Genomic DNA, 17,314 nt, shown 5'->3' on the forward strand with positions numbered 1-17,314 from the left:
ACATTATATTTATGTAATAACTGATGCAATTAGAGCTATAACATCACTTTTTGATGCAATATAGACATTGAATTAGCATTAAATATTCAGGCTTGATTGGTCTGACCTGCAATACATTGAACTCTGAAGAAACTAAACCACCACATCTTTAAGAGACATACAGTACATGGAAATAGCTATGTATCCTCCAGTTCTTTCACAGCTTTACATTTAAATGACTGCATGTTATTACGTTTTCTGTTGCAGTTTCATTTTTATTTTTTGACCATTTAGTAACATCAAAAGGTATGTGTCAGAAGTGGGATTCGAACCCACGCCTCCATTCGGAGACCAGAAATCCCGTTTCACCGGAAGGAGTTCAATCCTTGAGTCTGGCGCCTTAGACCACTCGGCCATCCTGACACGGTGTGACAAGCCGCCGTCAGCTGCATTCTTAATATTAACAATCCGAAAAAAACAAATTAGATGAATATTTATTTGTTTGCTTGCATTTGTAATAGAAGTAACACGAGAGTTTGCTGCTACAGTGTTTCAATTTACCAACGTCTGACTGCTTATGCTACTTCAAATTCACATTTACACAACGCTAAGGTTATGCCGGCGCATGCGCAACCCGTCACTCTTAACTTCCGCTGTGTCTACGTGCGGCGGCCATATTACATTTCTATCTTCAAGGGTAACAGAAGCGACCCAGGCAAGGCAACATGTACCGGTTTGCAAAAGCTGCAGTCAACCTAACTGGTAAGAAAGCAAGAGTTTTCTGAGGAATGTATGATTTTTTGTTTACTTGTGTTCCAACTGATAGTTTAATATGAGTCAATTTCAAGTTCTACGGGCCAGTCTTTTGGGGGTGACCGCGTTGAGCTTGCTAGCATCAACAGCTAACTGCTAGTCAGCTAACATTAGCAACTCCCTAAAGAGTGTAATGTATTACAATACTATTATTGTAATGTTATTGTATGTAATTAAATGCCTGTAATTATTGTAAGTAAGTTAAAATGCTTTCATTTTTTAGTTAAACAACTACTCGACGTAGCCTTTTTAAATTGCTTGGTTTTTCATCAAGATGTCAGTGTCTAACAGACTGACCTGCATAATATCAAATCACGATGAGCTAACTAATTTCTAAGGTTTATTTCCTGATCAAGTAGTTATGGAGATATTGGAAATAGGAAATAATAGGAAATGCTAAACAATCTAGATTATGTCCATGAAATTGGACCGTGTGATAAATAAGGAAAGGGCAAATAAGGACATCCTTTTAATCTATGTAACTATTTCTGTACCCACTTTCGTGGGTAGGTCGTTGACTCAGTGATTTCCTTGTAGTGAATTTTAACACGTTAGTGTAAACATTAACAGTTTCCATTTGATCATTAAAATTTCATGGCACTTATAGGAAATGTTAACTTTTTGCTTTTTGTGAAAAGCAATGCAAAGTAGTACACAGACATTTATTTATATCTGAACAACATTAGGCTACAGTTAATTTGAAATCACATATTCTGTTGATTCACAAAATATTTTAATGATCTGTAAGCTCAGACCTAAAAGGTCTTTGATGCATATACAATACATTTTTAGTTTCCATAGTACATTATAGCACTATTAAGTAAAAATATCTCATGAGATGACGCATGCACTGCAGAGACATACAGATTAAAACTAACCTTGAGTCCTCTTTAGCCAAAAAAAACAAGGGAGGCATTTGTCATTTGAATTTTATTTTTCAGAAAAGGCATATTTTATTGTTATTTTTCAGAGGGTAAGTGCAGAGGAGGAACTTCACCTTGAATTTTCTATTTTTCATGGGTAGTAATATTTAGTCTCTATGACGACAATTGCAAGATGAAGAAATGCTACAATTATAAATGATAAGAGCTTGTTTATTAGTCATTGTGAAGTACACGAATGCCATTAATTACCATTAATACTGTGTTTGTTTGCCTTCTAGGTCAGGCCGGAAGGCAGGTGAGGCATGGATCCTCCGCTGCCCCAGACTTCCACACCAAGTATGGCTTGGGTTTGATGATCGGTGGAGCAGTCTTCTGCACATCTGTATGGTCATACGTAAGTAGTGTGCTCCTTTCACTCCACATCACGTGGATTTATGACTGAATTGAAAAGGCAGCTTTCTCACAAAGTTACACAGAGAATCACAAAAAAAAAAAAAAAAGTTTTCAATTCAGGGATAATGAATGCTTCACATACTTACTGGTTTCTAGTGGATAAGGAGAATAACATTATACGCAGTCAAAATAAACAGAATTCCTTAAGTGGAAGTGAAAAATGTAATTGGGTGGACAATTGCAAATAACTTTTAACACCCCTAAATGGGCACAGATCAAAAAACGTGAACACAGATCAAAACTAAATTACCTTGTAGATTGCTTATGACACTTTACCCAGATTATATATAAGACTCTATCAAAATATCAACAATAAAATCCCCTACAGTGACCCCACCTGAAAAGAATATGCCGTTGGACCCAGTATGGGTAGTTACAATCAGATAAAGTATATAAGGCATACACAGGGCAGTGTCTTATTATAGACTGAGGCATGTAGTTAGAGAACTTAAAGGTGGTGACATTGAACTGAAAACTCTCTGACCAAAACTTGCCTGTTTGAGTATCATACTTTGACTGATATGATGTGAGCTGATAAGTGTGTGATTTATATTTTCGTTTATCTTCATTTTGTATGTTAATGACAAAATGGACATTATTTACCAGATCGTGCTTTTTGTCCCTGAGAATATCTGCTAACCACTGGGGGGCGAACTGAACCTGTTTACTGACTTGAATATGCCCAGAGGAATCTTAGATTAAGATAAGGTACAAATGAGTGTTGTATTGCGCCCTTAAAAACTCGTTTCCTGTCTTTGTGCAGGTGCTGACTCAGACTGGCATCACCTGGAATTTGTCACCTGTTGGGAAGGTCATGCCCAAAGAGTGGAGAGAGCCCGAGTCTGAGGAGTGAAGAGCCGCCATGACCGATCCACGTCTCACCTTATAATAAAATTTCTGGTTGTACAGATGAATAACGGATTATCTGAGTGTTCAGACACTGAATGCCTGTGTTTATTCCAACTTGTTACCTTGTCCAAATAAATTAAATATGATTCTACTGATCAATGTGTCTTGTTTATGGATACAATAGCTACCAATTTATCCTTCTATAGCTGTACCTCTATATAGCTTATTTTGCAGTATGGTAATTTTCTTATCATGGGTCTATTTTTTATTTAAATTGTTGATACATTAATTTCTATATTACTTAAATATCGTATATCAAAATATAATAGTAGATCAGAGTTATTTTTAGGTAACATTTTCTATTATTAAACTGAATCTGCAAAGTTACAAGGGAGTCTTAACTAGTACTCACTAGTAGCTTTAACATCTGCTTTGTAGCTTGTTAAACCCCTTTCAGGATCAATTAATAAGAATAATATAATAATACAAGAATATAAGATATAATGTAATATAAGAATATATTTGTTGATTATATTTTGCATTATTTATCAAAATCTAACTAGGACATTAAGTCTAATTAATAATAAGAGATTAAACAAATGATTGGGACTATACAGCATAATATTTACCTGTCATTTGTGGTGGTGAAAAAGTAGGAACTAGCAAAACAGCAATACTGTAGTAAAGTACAAATACCTAAAAAATGTACTTTAGTAGAGAATTTGACTACAAGAAATAAGTTACTTTTACTCCTCTTTTAGTAGAAAGAGCTGCCTTCACCACTGAGTACCACAACATGTATTAAAGTGTAGTTCTTGAGTAAGTTCTATTCATATAAATGGAACTGAGCTGAAAAAGTGGAGAAGAGGAACGTTCCTACGTCAGAAGAACAGACAACAACCGTGTCCAATCAAATGCGACCCTTTCCTCTCGCTGTAGCCAATCAGCAGCGGGGGGTGTGCTCCATCCCGCCCAGCCGGTGTTCCTCCGCGCTGCGCTAAGGTCACTGCTGTCATTCGGTAGCTAACCAGCCGAAGGAAGCGGAGGAGACCCAGCAAGGAAGGTGCAAGAAAGACCCAGCAAATCAAGCAACATGTCTCTGTCTAACAAACTCACCCTGGACAAGGTGGAAGTCAAGGGGAAGCGGGTCGTTATGAGGTGAGGGTTTAACGCTTAGCTGGCGCGGCTAACTTAAACGGAAATTGGATTATTTGGCTTTAGCTAGCTACCTGACGTTTTGGAGACGTTATGTTCCGCTACCTTATCCTAACTGCTCTGTACTCCCACAGTGTTCATCTTAAGGCACAAAAGTGATGGTTAATAATGTGTATGTGAGTCAGCAAAGACCATTGGGTAGAAGACAGGAAGTTCACTTGTTGGTTGTCACGTTTTCCAGTCGTGTTACGTGCCCGTTTGAGGATGCTGCATGGATGCAACCCACCACTGCATCCCAGACGTCATTCAGCCCCTTTTTAGATTAATGTACAGCAACATCACTGCAATAATCTCAAGTCTTATGTCGCAAAAAGCTTGATGCATATGTGACAAACTGCATCATAATGTAAGGAAGTCTATTAGTCATGTAGTTTTGCTGTTTGAATAATTATGTAGGTTATGTAATCCATTAATTTGGCCTTTAACACCTTTCAAAATGTTCTTGAGCCATTTGTGATGTCGGCAAATAGTGTAAACAGCAACTAAAAGCTCAAACGTGCAATGTCTTTTAATATAAAGAAAAAGAGTTACAAATGTTATAACAGTGATTTGCATTAGATACATTTACGGCTATAAAACGTCTGAAAACGTTGAAAAACACTGTGTCAGAGGTTCCCAGAGTCCAATTTTTACATCTTTTTATGGCTTATTAGGTCAGATGAACAGTTCAAACCCCAAAGATTATAAGTTTACATTTATTTAAAACAGAGAGAAGCACTTGTTAATGTTTTTTACATTTGAAAATAACTTAAAAATAGATAAATTATCAAAGTAGGTGCAAATAAAATCTCTTTGAATTGATAAGGCTTCCACATTTATGACATTATGACTTGAGAGAGGAATCAATGGATTTAGTTTTAACTGAAAGTCGACTGTTTTGGCAGCAGATGAATTACCACAGTAGGCTTATTCAGTGCCTTGCTCAAAAGCATTGTAGTCCACAGAGGTTTCTAATCCCCTAAAGTACAATCTCTTTAGCTGGAAGGACGTCCTGCTGCCTGGCTGACCAGAACCTAAAGTCATTTCCCAATTATATAAAGGTTCCTGAAATGCAGCACTGTTATTTTATCATGGTAAAGTGCCATGCACTTGCTCATGATGGCCATTGAGGATGGAAGTGCACTTGAAACTGACACCCCCTGCAGAAATGTCAGAGGGCCATTTTGGTTTGCTCAGCCTAGTGATGCAATGACAGGCAGCATAGGACAAGGTTCACGGGCAGCAGCAGCCCCCAGCTCGCACAGCTCGGTGTTAAAAGGTCAACTTTACTTGGAAGTTGGTCTCTGTGTGGAGGCTCACATCTAGACAATGAGTTACCTCATATCACGCCCTGGGCCTGTCATAGCTTGCAGTTATGAACTTGCAGCTTCAGACAGAGAGCAGAGGAGTGTTTGTCTGAGCTGCTGGTTCAGAATTTAAAAAGAGGGAAGGAGGGACGTTGCTGTAGAGGCCCGGCAGAGCCTGACAGATTTCTGTTCAGCTGCCAAATCCAGCAGAGGCCTCGAGGAGTGACTTCCTGGAGAGGCATCACAGACGCTCACCCCTCTTCTTCTTCTTCTCTGTAAGACGTCAGGGTTGCAGTTGTAAAATTGTTTCTTAGAGACAGTAAGTTAATCACATTAAATGTTTCTTTATTTGAATCCCGGATAAAGAACAAAAGAAGAGAAAGGTGTGAGTGTTTTAAAGCCTTCCAAATGCTTTAGTTAACCAAAGGGACAATGGGTCTGCTAACTACCCATCATACTAGAGCTGCAATGGTTTCTTTCATTATTACTTAATCTGGATTACATCATCTGTTAGTTAATTCTTTTATAAGATGTCGTTAAACGTGGAATAGTTGTTCCCAAAAACTCAAGATGCCAGACTCAAATTAGTTGTTTGTTTTATCCACAACCCAAATATTTACGTAGAGCTAAAGAAGCCAGAAGCCTTCGTTAGCTTCTTCAAGCTAAAGAAGTTGGAATCAGAAAGTTGTGACTGTATCCTTTCTTGATAAAAGACTTAAACGGATTAATCGGTCATCACTTAAGTTTGGCGATTCATTTACTAGTTGTCAACTAATCAATTCATTGATAAATGGTTACAGTTTTACATCATACCAAAACATGTTTGCATAAGAAGGAAAAAATTATTTATTGTTCTTTGGTGTTAAAGTTTATTTCAAACTAACCTTTGCAATTAGAAAAAGTACTTCTTTTATTAATGTTTAAATGGTGCAATGAGCTCTTTTGTCTTGAGAAAGTCTAGAGTGTATTTTTTTTGTAATAAACAATTGAGCAAAACCTCCAATGAAATGCAGATCCAGACCAAAGAGCAGCAACAGATGGAGCAACACAAAAGAGGGAAACTCCCGCCGTTGTTGGATGACGGGGCATTGTCTGTGTACAGGAGCTGTTGAGCCGCTGAACTGCTGACAGCGGGGTTTCAGATTAAGACAATTGTTGGCTGTTATGATGGCAGAGGGTGCAGAGAGTGTATGTGTGTTCAATGTGTGTGTGCAGGTTGATCATGTGTCTCAATGCATCAGGGGCTCAGTCAGAGAGAGGAGGGAGGGGGTTATGTAACAGCCTGGAGTACGAGGGATGCAGCATGTTCACAGGCGCTGCAGGCGTGCATCGCTGCATGACCAGCTCACTGGGCAGGGCAACGCGAAGGCATGAATGCAGCCATTTTAATGAATGTGTCTGAACTGATGCATTCAGTGGATGTGCTAATGTCCCAGTGGAAAATGCTCCTTCCTTCCTTGGCCTGTTTCTCCCAGTTAAAATGTTTCGTCCTTCTTATTTGGATCATGCCTGTTAAATATATTTTGATAGGTAAAGTGTTTTTTAAACATCAAGAATGTCTGCATAATTATCTCATGATCATAATAATGCATAAGAGAACAAAGGAGCAGATATTGTCGTGTCTAAGTCTACACTTACAGTTCACAGATGCAGAAAGTATTATTATTTACTTACATTTAATGCAAAAATGGCCTCAAATAGCCACGTAAGACTACATGTTTAATTACAAGCTTAAGAATGTTAGAAATGCCGTTTGTAAAAAAGGGAGATGTGCAAAATCCAACAGTCACAAAAATGCATTTCTTCTTTCTTTCTGCTAATCAAGCGTCTTCTCTTTCAGGGTCGACTTCAACGTCCCTATGAAGGACAAGCAGATCACAAACAACCAGAGGTAAAGTTCATCCAAATTTGTATGGATCTTTTTGGTTCTTAAAGTTAATATACATATCTAAACTATCACCTCTTAAATAGAAAAATCATACGCCCTTAGAGGTCGCAGAAAAAGGTAATGAGGTGCTCAATTTCGTCAAGAGAAGAAGGGGTTTAACGAAAGGCTGAAGGACATGTTTGCTAAACGTTTGTGTCCATTGATTTTCAGGGTAAAGGCAGCCGTTCCCAGCATCAAGCACTGCCTGGACAACGGAGCCAAATCCGTGGTCCTGATGAGCCACCTGGGTCGTCCTGACGGAAACGCCATGCCTGAGAAATACTCCCTGGAGCCCGTCGCTGCTGAGCTCAAGACCCTGCTGGGGAGGTCAGTCGATGAAATGAAACTGTTGCCTTCCCTTCTCTGAAGACATTCAGTTTATTTCCTATGGCACAGAAATCAAGTGATGCACATAAATAGAACATAACTATTTTTGTATTAAAGGAGTTAAAACCATCTGCTACCACTAAACCCACATTTTGTATCCACTTGTAAACTTCTAAACTGAAACGTTTCTGGTCTTTGTCATCGTCTCCTGTCATGGCAACAAGAGAGAGCTTACTCTGTTAAGATTGTAATAAGATCAGTGCATCAGAAATCCTCGCACTCGTCCTCACTGGCTCTCTGTGGCTCTGCAGGGACGTCACCTTCCTGAAGGACTGTGTGGGTGCGGAGGTGGAAGCCGCCTGCGCTAACCCCGCTACCGGATCCGTCATCCTGCTGGAGAACCTCCGATTCCACGTCGCCGAGGAGGGGAAGGGCAAGGATGCGTCTGGAAACAAGGTGAGTCTCTCTGCAGTCTGACGGAGCTACATCATATGTGTAGGTAATGTTGGGTTGTTTTGGTTTCAAATCTGGCAGCATGTTTTGTCCTCTGGCTGTTAGAAAATCGCAGCAGTCTCTGATCAGCAGAGTTTTTCCCTGTTGGGTCACCTGAAGAAAACGCTCAGTCACTGCAGCAGCAGCGTCACTCTGAAAAAGCTGTGTCACCGTCTGATGATGTCATAGTCAGGAGGGGTGCAGAGACTCACTTTTGCGACCTACTGTGGTGCACAATGTTTTGCTTTATTTGAATTTACTGCTGACTATAGAGGGAACTAGTAAGTGTTTATTTACAGGAAGACGTGGGCATCAGAGAGGTTTTACCTAAAGTACTGTGGCCTTTTCATACAGGTGACAGTGTCAAAATAAATTGTGTTATTACTTTAAGACTTGCCCAGTTTATGGGTGGTGTATGATTGCATTTTAACAGTTATTAGAAGCTGCTCAACAAAGTAGACTAAAGTAGTCTATGATACATTATTTAGGCTTCATGTATTTTTAATGTAAGTAAATAAATTTGAGTCCTATAAAAACACTGAATAAAGCAGGAGGAAATTAAACTCAAAGGTCTCCTGCAAAACAAACATACAAACCTGTAGATCAAAAACGCTGAATGAAGGTAAGGGCGCTGCAAGCTGAGCTGCTGCTAATTGTTAGCTTTTTGCTCAGCTTGTTTCTCTGACAGCTTTGGATCCAGACTTTAGATGACTATAATCCTTCATTTGTTCAAAGACCAGCTCCAGTCGTGTATTAAGACATATAAAATCATCTGCTTGAAATAATAAATTGTATTAAATTACCTTGAAAAATCCCCCAAAGGCATCTCCTCCTTCTCCCTTATTAAAAAATCTGCAAAGTCCCCGCCCACTACGTTCTGCATTTCTCCTTTCGTAAAATTACAGCTGAAAACAAAACACGTCTCTGCATCGTTTAGTGGCAACTTGTTGAAACTTAGCAGCTTGAAATGTAGTAATCAGTAGAAGTAACGTTAACGTTAGTAGTCAGTAAAAATTACGATGACGGTTACAGCTGGCTCGCACGTCGCTGAAGTGGTTGCCATAGGTTACACATAAAGATATGCATAGCGTCACCCCGTCCATTAACGGGATTGGCTCCTTAGGTTTGTGAGGTCTCAAACCTGCCAATCTGAAAACGTGTTGTTCAGCCTGTCCTTGGTACACTGCAGTTTAAAAGCAGACAGGCCCAGCCATGGAGATGACTGCTGATGTTGTCCCTGATATGTCTTGTAGCACATGAAGAACACCACATGGAGATGTTTACAAGGTTAACTCTGGATTTTGACTGGAGGGGGTCTTTAAAAGATAAATATTTTTTTTTTTTTAGTTTATTAAACAGTTTTCTGAAATTGTTTTAATGTCATAACTCCTCTTATAACCTCAACTGTCTGGAGGGATCAACGAAGGGACATCTGACTCCTGAACATAATGAGTGTTTCTCATTCATTACTCTGAGATCCAAATAGTCTGATATAACCAGGTTCAGGACTTTCCTCAGACTTAATATGAATATTAGTCCAGGGGTGTGCAGTGCATCAGCAGCTTTGACCTGCTGACATTTATCTTGAAGGTCAGGGGGTTGTCCCGGCTGGACGAGTTGCTTTTCCTGTCCTAAGAGGCCTGGTTGGTATGCAGAGGGTGTGTGTGTGTGTGTTGTGGATTCCTACTGTACTGCTCTACTGTATCAGACGGGAACCTTTTTATGTTGAGTTAACATTTCTTCGTGGTAGAGGCTGAAATTATCTCAGTGGTTGAGTCAAACATTTGTGAGTTACGCAGAAGAATCTCAAACTTTAGGAAAGAGACATTTTAATGTAGCTATGGAGGCTTATATAAAACAAACACAAGCCTGCTATTCCTTCTAACGTTAACTAGTTTAGCTGTGTATAATCTAGCATGTGGAACAAAGGGTTAAAGTGAGGAAGCAGTACGAAGCGTGCAGCACTCGTCTGACATTTGAGCGACACTGAGGAGCTCTCTTGACCTTTCTCTGCCCTCCAGTCACACAGTCTCGACCTCCGCCTGTGAAAGTGCGGCAGGAACCTGATCACACACACGTTTGAATTATTTGTTGCACCTTAAGGAACTTGGAAACCTGCCGCAGTTTTTAAATCTTTGTGATTTTAATAGATTTCCACAGAGTATATTAAATGCTGTGTTAAGCACATTTAAAGGAAACCTGCACACAACTGACATGTTAGTTTCATCCTTCATCCACAATTGATTTTTTGTGCACTGAATGATGCTCTCTCAAATACTGACTGATCCCCCTGAGAGGAACAAACGGAGACAACACAGATTGCAGCCATGACTACAGAATACTCTGTCCTCCTCTCTTCTTCTCTCACTGTATCCTGTCTGTGTTTTTTCTCTCAGACCAAGGCCTCCCAGGCTGACATCGACTCCTTCAGGGCGTCTCTGTCCAAACTGGGAGACATTTACGTCAACGATGCCTTCGGCACGGCTCACAGAGCCCACAGGTGAGGAGATGTGTCTGGATACCTGCTTGATTAACTGAGGACAGCAGCAGTGACATGTGTGATCGTGTGATAATGATATATAACATAAATCATCATCTTCTCTCCCTTCTTCCTCCTCCTCCTCCTCCTCTCTCCCAGCTCCATGGTGGGAGTGAATCTGCCTCAGAAGGCGGCTGGTTTCCTGATGAAGAAGGAGCTGGACTACTTCGCCATGGCTCTGGAGAAACCTCAGAGGCCCTTCCTGGCCATCCTGGGAGGGTGAGAACAGTTCATTTCATCCATTCATCAAGTTAAACCGTAAACAGGCCTGCGTTTCAACAATGCTGGGAACTGAGCGTGCTGCGATCGTGACCTAGAAATGCTTCACGTTACAAAGTCAGGAATATACACTTGCATGTTTTCAATGATTTACCACTGCAGTGTTTTGCTGGAGGAAGTGAACTTGTATTGCAGCTAAAGTTGAGTCTGCCTCGTCTCTTCTGCTGGATGACCTTGCATTTTTTAACGTTTGAACCCCAGCAGCACATTTATTTTTAACCTCTTCCTCCCCGTTTTTATAAAAACTGGTCGCAGAACTAACAAAAAACGTCGCTCTTCCTGCAGACAAAACCAGACATATTATGTATTTATTATTTTCCACTCCTGAGCGTTGTCGTCTCCCTCTCCTGCGGTGTCGGCATCATCACGCTGCAGCTGCTTTTTAAAACACCCAGGTGGTCATCCAGGAATAGAGACTTTAAGCTCATTATGTAACCTGAGGTGTCTCAGCGCACTTCCTTTCTTCAAGACATTATCACTGCTCAGCACTTAGTCTGCAGGTGGAGATGAGGGGTCATGTACAGTGCTAGCTTGTTAGCTTGTAGCCCTATTTATGTTGTTATTTTAGGAGCCTTTTCAGGGTTGTTTAGTTGATGATGATGATGATGATGATGTATCTAAATCGCTGTCGTTTTTAGCCTGTTTCTCCCACGTGCATTTCAGCGTAACACGACTTTGTGTTTTGGAAAGTGAAGGGCAGTTTTGTGTCGTATGAAAATACAAATGTTATGTGCACACAGCCAAAAAACTACAGTCAGTGTTTACAGTGTATTTGCCTAATCTGACACCTCCTGTTCCGTCAGATATTACACATGTTCACTTAGGATTCCCAATCATTCATTTATCTGTTATCAGTAAGAATAAGGTCACAGATTAAGACCTAACCACATATATGTACGTCGGAGTTTTGGCAGCAGAGTTTGGTGAAAACACAGGAAACGCGGGGTGAAGCTATCAGACGCTCGCTGTCACCACATGTGTGAGACTTGGCTTCGAGTCAGAGTCCATTCTGGTGCATTGTGCAACTGTCACTCACTTCATCCAATCACCTTCATGCAGCTCACAAACAAAAGGACGCCGATCGTTAGTGTTTAATGATAAGCCAGTGAACGCACCACGCTCATTGGACGGCAGGGAAACGGATAAATCGTGTCTGAGGTCTTTAATTCTGTCTGTACTGTACAACATATTTGCTTTAATGAGTCCCTGATCTCCTGTATTTAAAATAAGTTCTACTTTTTTGGGTGGAATAATATGGATTCACATATAAGATCCCAATGAAATCATAAAGATAACTGTAAAATGGATTGTTGGGTGTTGTTTGGGGCGTGTTGCAATCACTTGTAAAACATATTTTGACACACTGTTCAAGCCGAGTATTATTACTTTTTGTTATGTGGTGTGTTATTTATGTTTTTAACCTTCTAACTTTGTTTTTAAAATGATGTTTAAATCTAGTTTATGATTATTTATTGACAGTGATGATCTATTTAAAAATCACTAGTTAAAGCTCCTCGCTTCTAAATGTTTGCTGTTTTTTTTAAACCTTTTTTATACGTTTGGTATTTAAAATAATTTGATATTTTTTATGGTAGTTTAGAAAATATTTGGTTGTTTTTTTTGACTGTTTATGTGTAAAAACAAGCAAATTCAAAATGTCTGTTTTGGAGTAAGGATGAATATTTACAATAATTTATTGACCTGAACATTACATTTTTACACTGTATATAGACCACATTATTGTTAAATAAATATATAAAAAAACATGACATTCATTCTTTGCCTTTAAACAACCTGTAAGTCCAAACACAGTATAATCCTGTTCAGTGCTATACGTACAAATCTGACTCCGCCTCTTATCTGTCCTGACGTGTCCGCCTCTCTCGTCTGTGTTTCAGAGCGAAGGTGAAAGATAAGATCCAGCTGATCAACAACATGTTGGATCAGGTCAATGAGATGATCATCGGCGGCGGCATGGCCTTCACCTTCCTCAAAGTCCTCAACAACATGGAGGTGAGGAGGAAGAGAACGCAGGGGATACACGTGTCACTGACCGAGTATTTAAAGATAATCACTTAATTAACTGAAGTTCAAACAGAACATAGCTTTGAATTATCGTCGTCCTCGAAACAAACCTTAAAAGGTCTGTGTGTTTTACGCTTTCGCTCATATGTGATGCTCTTAAGCCTGTACCCTCCTTTCTCTGCACCAGACAAACACAGTTAGCAACCAGCTAGCGAACATGGTAGCAACCTTAGCAGCTAAAGAGGCAGATTTTTCCCTCAGGAGTTGATGGAGACTAAAAACAAAAAGAGTAAATGTTTGACTTGCGTTCATCAGGTAGAAACAGATTTAAAACGGGTGAAGCTTTATGTTAGACCACATTTTTAGGTATTTGAAATCAACCCTGAATGAGTGAAGGAAAAATGCAGGCGTTTCACAAGTTCAGTTTCGTCATCGCTCAGCCAATCGAGCTGCAGGACTCACTGTTGAACGTTGGTGGTGTTCAAACAAACTTGTTGTTGTGAAACCGCTCTTTGTCAGAATCACGTTCATGACCCGAGTGTGACCTCTGACAGAAAGTCTGGAAAAAAGAAACGGCTCAGCTCGATACCACAGGGGAAGGGAGAAAGTGTGTTCCTTTGTGTGTCTTGTCAACTTTTAGATATCTGTATCAACCCACCGACAGAATACAAAGCTCACAGCATGGAGAATGGACTCTTGAGCAATTTAGTGACCTTTATGTTAGGGTTGCCGTGGAGACCGAGAGGGAGAGACAACAGGCAATGACAAGGTCAGACGTATGTATGTAGTCAGACTGTGAAACACATCTTATAAAGGTACCTTTAAGTATCAAGCACCCGATTGCTGCTGTAAGAATCAAAGAAGGGCCCTCCTTCTCTGATTAAAGATCTACATACAGACGTGATGCACGTATTTCTGGATTCTCACACTTACAAAGAATATCTTTGATTTCCATCACAAAAAAAAAAAAGCTGCTAAGAAATATGACACAACTTATAACTCCACACTTTGCCTGAGAATCACAGCTTTTTTAAACTCATGCAGTTGTAGTTGTCTGTACTTTCAAAGCCAAAATGCAACAAGAACCTGCTCATAGATAGAATTTAATATTCTTGGCAAGATTAGACTTCCTGTGTGACATCCTGCAAAGCGTGAACTGCCCCCTTTGCACTTAAATATTTTTGACATTACTAAGGCTCAGAAACTTGTCGGTGTCGGGAGATTGTCCAACTTTTGTCTGATGTCCCGTCCTAAAAAACTTGTCCTCTGGATAGTTAATTTCTCCTCCGATGGAAAGTAACGAAAACTGTACATAGAGGTCTGGGAGACTATTTCTGCTGTCACTGCTCCATTGTAATAGTGTGGAGGCAGAAATCTCAGACACTTATTATCTCAAAACATACATGAATTAAACAAAACTATCTGCACGGCTGCAGGAGGAGTGTGGAAATATGGTCTTTAGTAATTTGGGTAAACTGATCCTTTTTAACAAATCTTTTTCTCAGGGGTCAAATTAAGTTTATGAACGTGCTTCTCGGTCTCTGCTGTGACTCCAACAACACAAAGCGGTTTCACAGGTCTGGTTGAACACCACCAACATTCGATACCCCAGATTTGCAAACGCTTTTTATTCTACCAACAGAAGGAGAGCTCGTATTTTCACGCAATTACACAAAAACTTCATGCGTAGATGCAAATTTGTGCTGGCAGAAATGAAGGGCATATTTATTGTTGCTCTCTGGCAGTACCTGGAGCTCTTTACCTTTCAGGTGGAGCCTTGATCTCCTATTGGCTGTTAGGGGTGAATAAACACACTCTTAAGGCCAGACTTTGTCATAGGTTTGCTCTTACTACTTCTTTACACCTGGATTGTGATTGTTTTAGTTTTAATGCATGACCTTAATTATTACTTAATTGTGTAACAGTTTTGAGACTTAAAACCTTGATTATCTGAACATTTCAGGAGGGTTTGTTGAGCCGTTTTATGTGAAATCATCACAATTTGTACAAGATACAAGAGAGATATAACATCTGATTCTGGGTCAAACATCCACATGAACTTGCTTTAGTAACATATTATCTCTTGGTATTTGTCACTGTTTAACACATCATGCAGCCATCTGGTCTGCTCGCCTTTTAAGTCTTGAGTTTGTACATCATTCGTGTGCTCCCTCTTCAGATCGGTACCTCTCTGTACGACGAGGAGGGAGCCGGCATCGTAAAGGACCTGATGGCCAAAGCAGAGAAGAACGGCGTAAAGATCACGCTGCCCGTCGACTTCATCACTGCAGACAAGTTTGACGAGAACGCCACAACAGGCACTGCGACCGTCGCTGGAGGCATCCCCGCCGGCTGGATGGTGAGAAAAGACTTCTCCTCGACAGACTGATGAAGGGGAGTTCAACATTACGGTGACAGTTTAGTTTTTTGTTGTGGTAACAATTGTCTCTGCAGGGTTTGGACTGTGGACCAGAAAGCTCAAAGGCGTACGGAGACGCGGTGGGCAGGGCCAAGCAGATCGTGTGGAACGGCCCGGTCGGCGTGTTTGAGTGGGAGAACTTTGCCAAAGGGACAAAGAACCTGATGGACAAAGTGGTCGAGGTGACCAAATCAGGCTGCATCACAATCATCGGTGAGAGAGCCGAGTCTGAGTCGGTCATAGTTCGGATCAATCTGTGTGTAGCCCAGTTAGCGTGCTGTGCCTGATCATGTTATAATAAAGGGGTGGGCCGTGATCACATAGCAATCCTTTCACAATATGTCTATCATCTGAGCTGCTTGCTGTCTTGCAGAGGTATTTTAAGATGTTTGAATGTTTGTGTCCAGGTGGAGGCGACACTGCCACCTGCTGCGCCAAGTGGAACACAGAGGACAAGGTCAGCCATGTGAGCACAGGAGGCGGAGCCAGCCTGGAGCTGCTGGAGGGTGAGTGATGATGCATAAAAACAACCTTCGAGTGTTTGTGTGTTGAAACTTTATGGTGATGCTGACGGTGTGTTTGTTCTCGCTGTGTGTCCTCAGGTAAAGTCCTGCCAGGTGTGGACGCACTGAGCAGCGTCTAAACTTCCCATCAGACCACTGGAGTGTGTGTGTGTGTGTATGTATGTGTGTGGATGTGGAAGTGTGTGTGAATGAGAGGTGGGTAGCTTCTCAGCCAGACTCCTGTTTACTCCTCCATGTTCAAAACAACCTCCCGCTTTACCTCCCGCCGTTTAATCGTTTCATTCGATTTTAGTTTCTGACACACGAGAGTTAATTCCTTTTTCCTCAAATGTGTCGGCGCTCACTGTCTGTAACACGTCGAGCCTTCTGCCTTATTTCAACATGCTGATGAAACTCCTCATGTCAGGCTGCTTCACACTGATGGTTATTCATGAAACATTTAAGACTAAAAAAGATCTAAATGAAAAGATCTGAATGACTGGTGAAGGTGGACGTGTTCGCTCAGATGTTGACCTGCTGAGTCTGGGTTCTATACGAGTCTTGGTCTGTTTCCGAGTCTCAGATGTGTCCTAGTTTCTGCCTTGTACTTCAGCCCCAGCCGTTCGTCCTTGAGAAACTTAAACACTGTCTTCACACGTGTGTAAATGTGTATTTTGCTGCGTCACTTTGACACAGCCACCCTGGGAACGTTACTGCACCGCCCTCAGTGTGTACACAGACAGTATATATATATATATATAGAAACGGTTTATTTGACGTGTGTGTGCACTTGTATGTTCTGGCTCTGGTCGTCTGTCCTCTCTGGTTGTTGCTGAGCAGATTCTGACCGAGACGTCGATCTCGGCTGATCTGCTCAGGAGAATAAAACCGTCTCTGTGTAAAAACTTTTCTGTGTCTGTTTCCTTGGTTTTAATTCATGTATTCGTATCTCAAAGTTAAAATTAGGAACTTAAGTACATGTTTTAAACTGTCACAGTCATTAGATATGTTGGTATATCAGATTATACAATTATTAATATTGACAGTCACAATGACCCTTGAAGTAATGAAAGTAGAACCATAAATTAACCCTTTATCATGAAGTTACAAAATATTATGTCCTAATATGATAGTATTAGTAAATAATTAAATGTGCATGGCATGATGACATCAATTTTCATACCATGTAAAATTACTGCCAGCGTATGTCCTTAGTTACAATTAAACTTATAATAATAAAGGCTATAGTAAAGACAACTTAGTGTTGGTTATGTCTCTCGCCGCTCCTCCTCTAGCTGTCAATCATGAGGCCACACCCCCTTTT

At 40.5% G+C, this 17,314-nt stretch overlaps 2 protein-coding genes and 1 non-coding gene across 3 annotated transcripts; 2 read left to right on the top strand and 1 right to left on the bottom strand.

Annotated features, from left to right (window-relative positions):
* Positions 1 to 290: 290 nt before the first annotated feature.
* trnal-caa (transfer RNA leucine (anticodon CAA)) lies at positions 291 to 402 on the bottom strand. The gene is made up of 2 exons: positions 365 to 402; positions 291 to 336 (listed from the first exon to the last, which is right to left on the bottom strand). It is a non-coding gene; the product is annotated as a tRNA-Leu (tRNA).
* A 244-nt stretch (positions 403 to 646) lies between these two features.
* On the top strand, positions 647 to 3,133 carry cox7b (cytochrome c oxidase subunit 7B). Its single transcript, XM_069673821.1, has 3 exons — positions 647 to 741; positions 1,955 to 2,070; positions 2,893 to 3,133. Exons 1-3 carry the CDS (start codon positions 705 to 707, stop codon positions 2,980 to 2,982), a joined length of 243 nt encoding a protein of 80 aa, XP_069529922.1. The 5' UTR covers positions 647 to 704; the 3' UTR covers positions 2,983 to 3,133.
* An 826-nt stretch (positions 3,134 to 3,959) lies between these two features.
* Positions 3,960 to 16,897, top strand: pgk1 (phosphoglycerate kinase 1). Its single transcript, XM_069671627.1, has 11 exons — positions 3,960 to 4,136; positions 7,320 to 7,370; positions 7,578 to 7,733; positions 8,045 to 8,189; positions 10,622 to 10,725; positions 10,864 to 10,983; positions 12,942 to 13,056; positions 15,248 to 15,427; positions 15,523 to 15,700; positions 15,895 to 15,993; positions 16,090 to 16,897. The coding sequence occupies exons 1-11, from the start codon at positions 4,072 to 4,074 to the stop codon at positions 16,128 to 16,130; spliced, it is 1,254 nt and encodes a 417-aa protein (XP_069527728.1). The 5' UTR covers positions 3,960 to 4,071; the 3' UTR covers positions 16,131 to 16,897.
* Positions 16,898 to 17,314: the final 417 nt, after the last annotated feature.

This window comes from Semicossyphus pulcher, unplaced genomic scaffold (assembly GCF_022749685.1).
Source record: "Semicossyphus pulcher isolate SPU_LCO1_2020_fin unplaced genomic scaffold, fSemPul1.0.p SCAF_10, whole genome shotgun sequence".
Classification (NCBI taxonomy): domain Eukaryota; kingdom Metazoa; phylum Chordata; class Actinopteri; order Labriformes; family Labridae; genus Semicossyphus; species Semicossyphus pulcher.

Excerpts from the sequence above, each read along its gene's own strand:
- pgk1 (XM_069671627.1), top strand. The coding sequence starts at position 4,072 with ATGTCTCTGTCTAACAAACTCACCCTGGACAAGGTGGAAGTCAAGGGG. Across the intron at positions 10,984-12,941 it reads TTCCTGGCCATCCTGGGAGG|AGCGAAGGTGAAAGATAAGA; the intron begins GTGAGAACAGTT and ends TCTGTGTTTCAG. Across the intron at positions 13,057-15,247 it reads AAGTCCTCAACAACATGGAG|ATCGGTACCTCTCTGTACGA; the intron begins GTGAGGAGGAAG and ends CTCCCTCTTCAG.
- cox7b (XM_069673821.1), top strand. The coding sequence starts at position 705 with ATGTACCGGTTTGCAAAAGCTGCAGTCAACCTAACTG. Across the intron at positions 742-1,954 it reads AGCTGCAGTCAACCTAACTG|GTCAGGCCGGAAGGCAGGTG; the intron begins GTAAGAAAGCAA and ends TTTGCCTTCTAG. Across the intron at positions 2,071-2,892 it reads GCACATCTGTATGGTCATAC|GTGCTGACTCAGACTGGCAT; the intron begins GTAAGTAGTGTG and ends GTCTTTGTGCAG.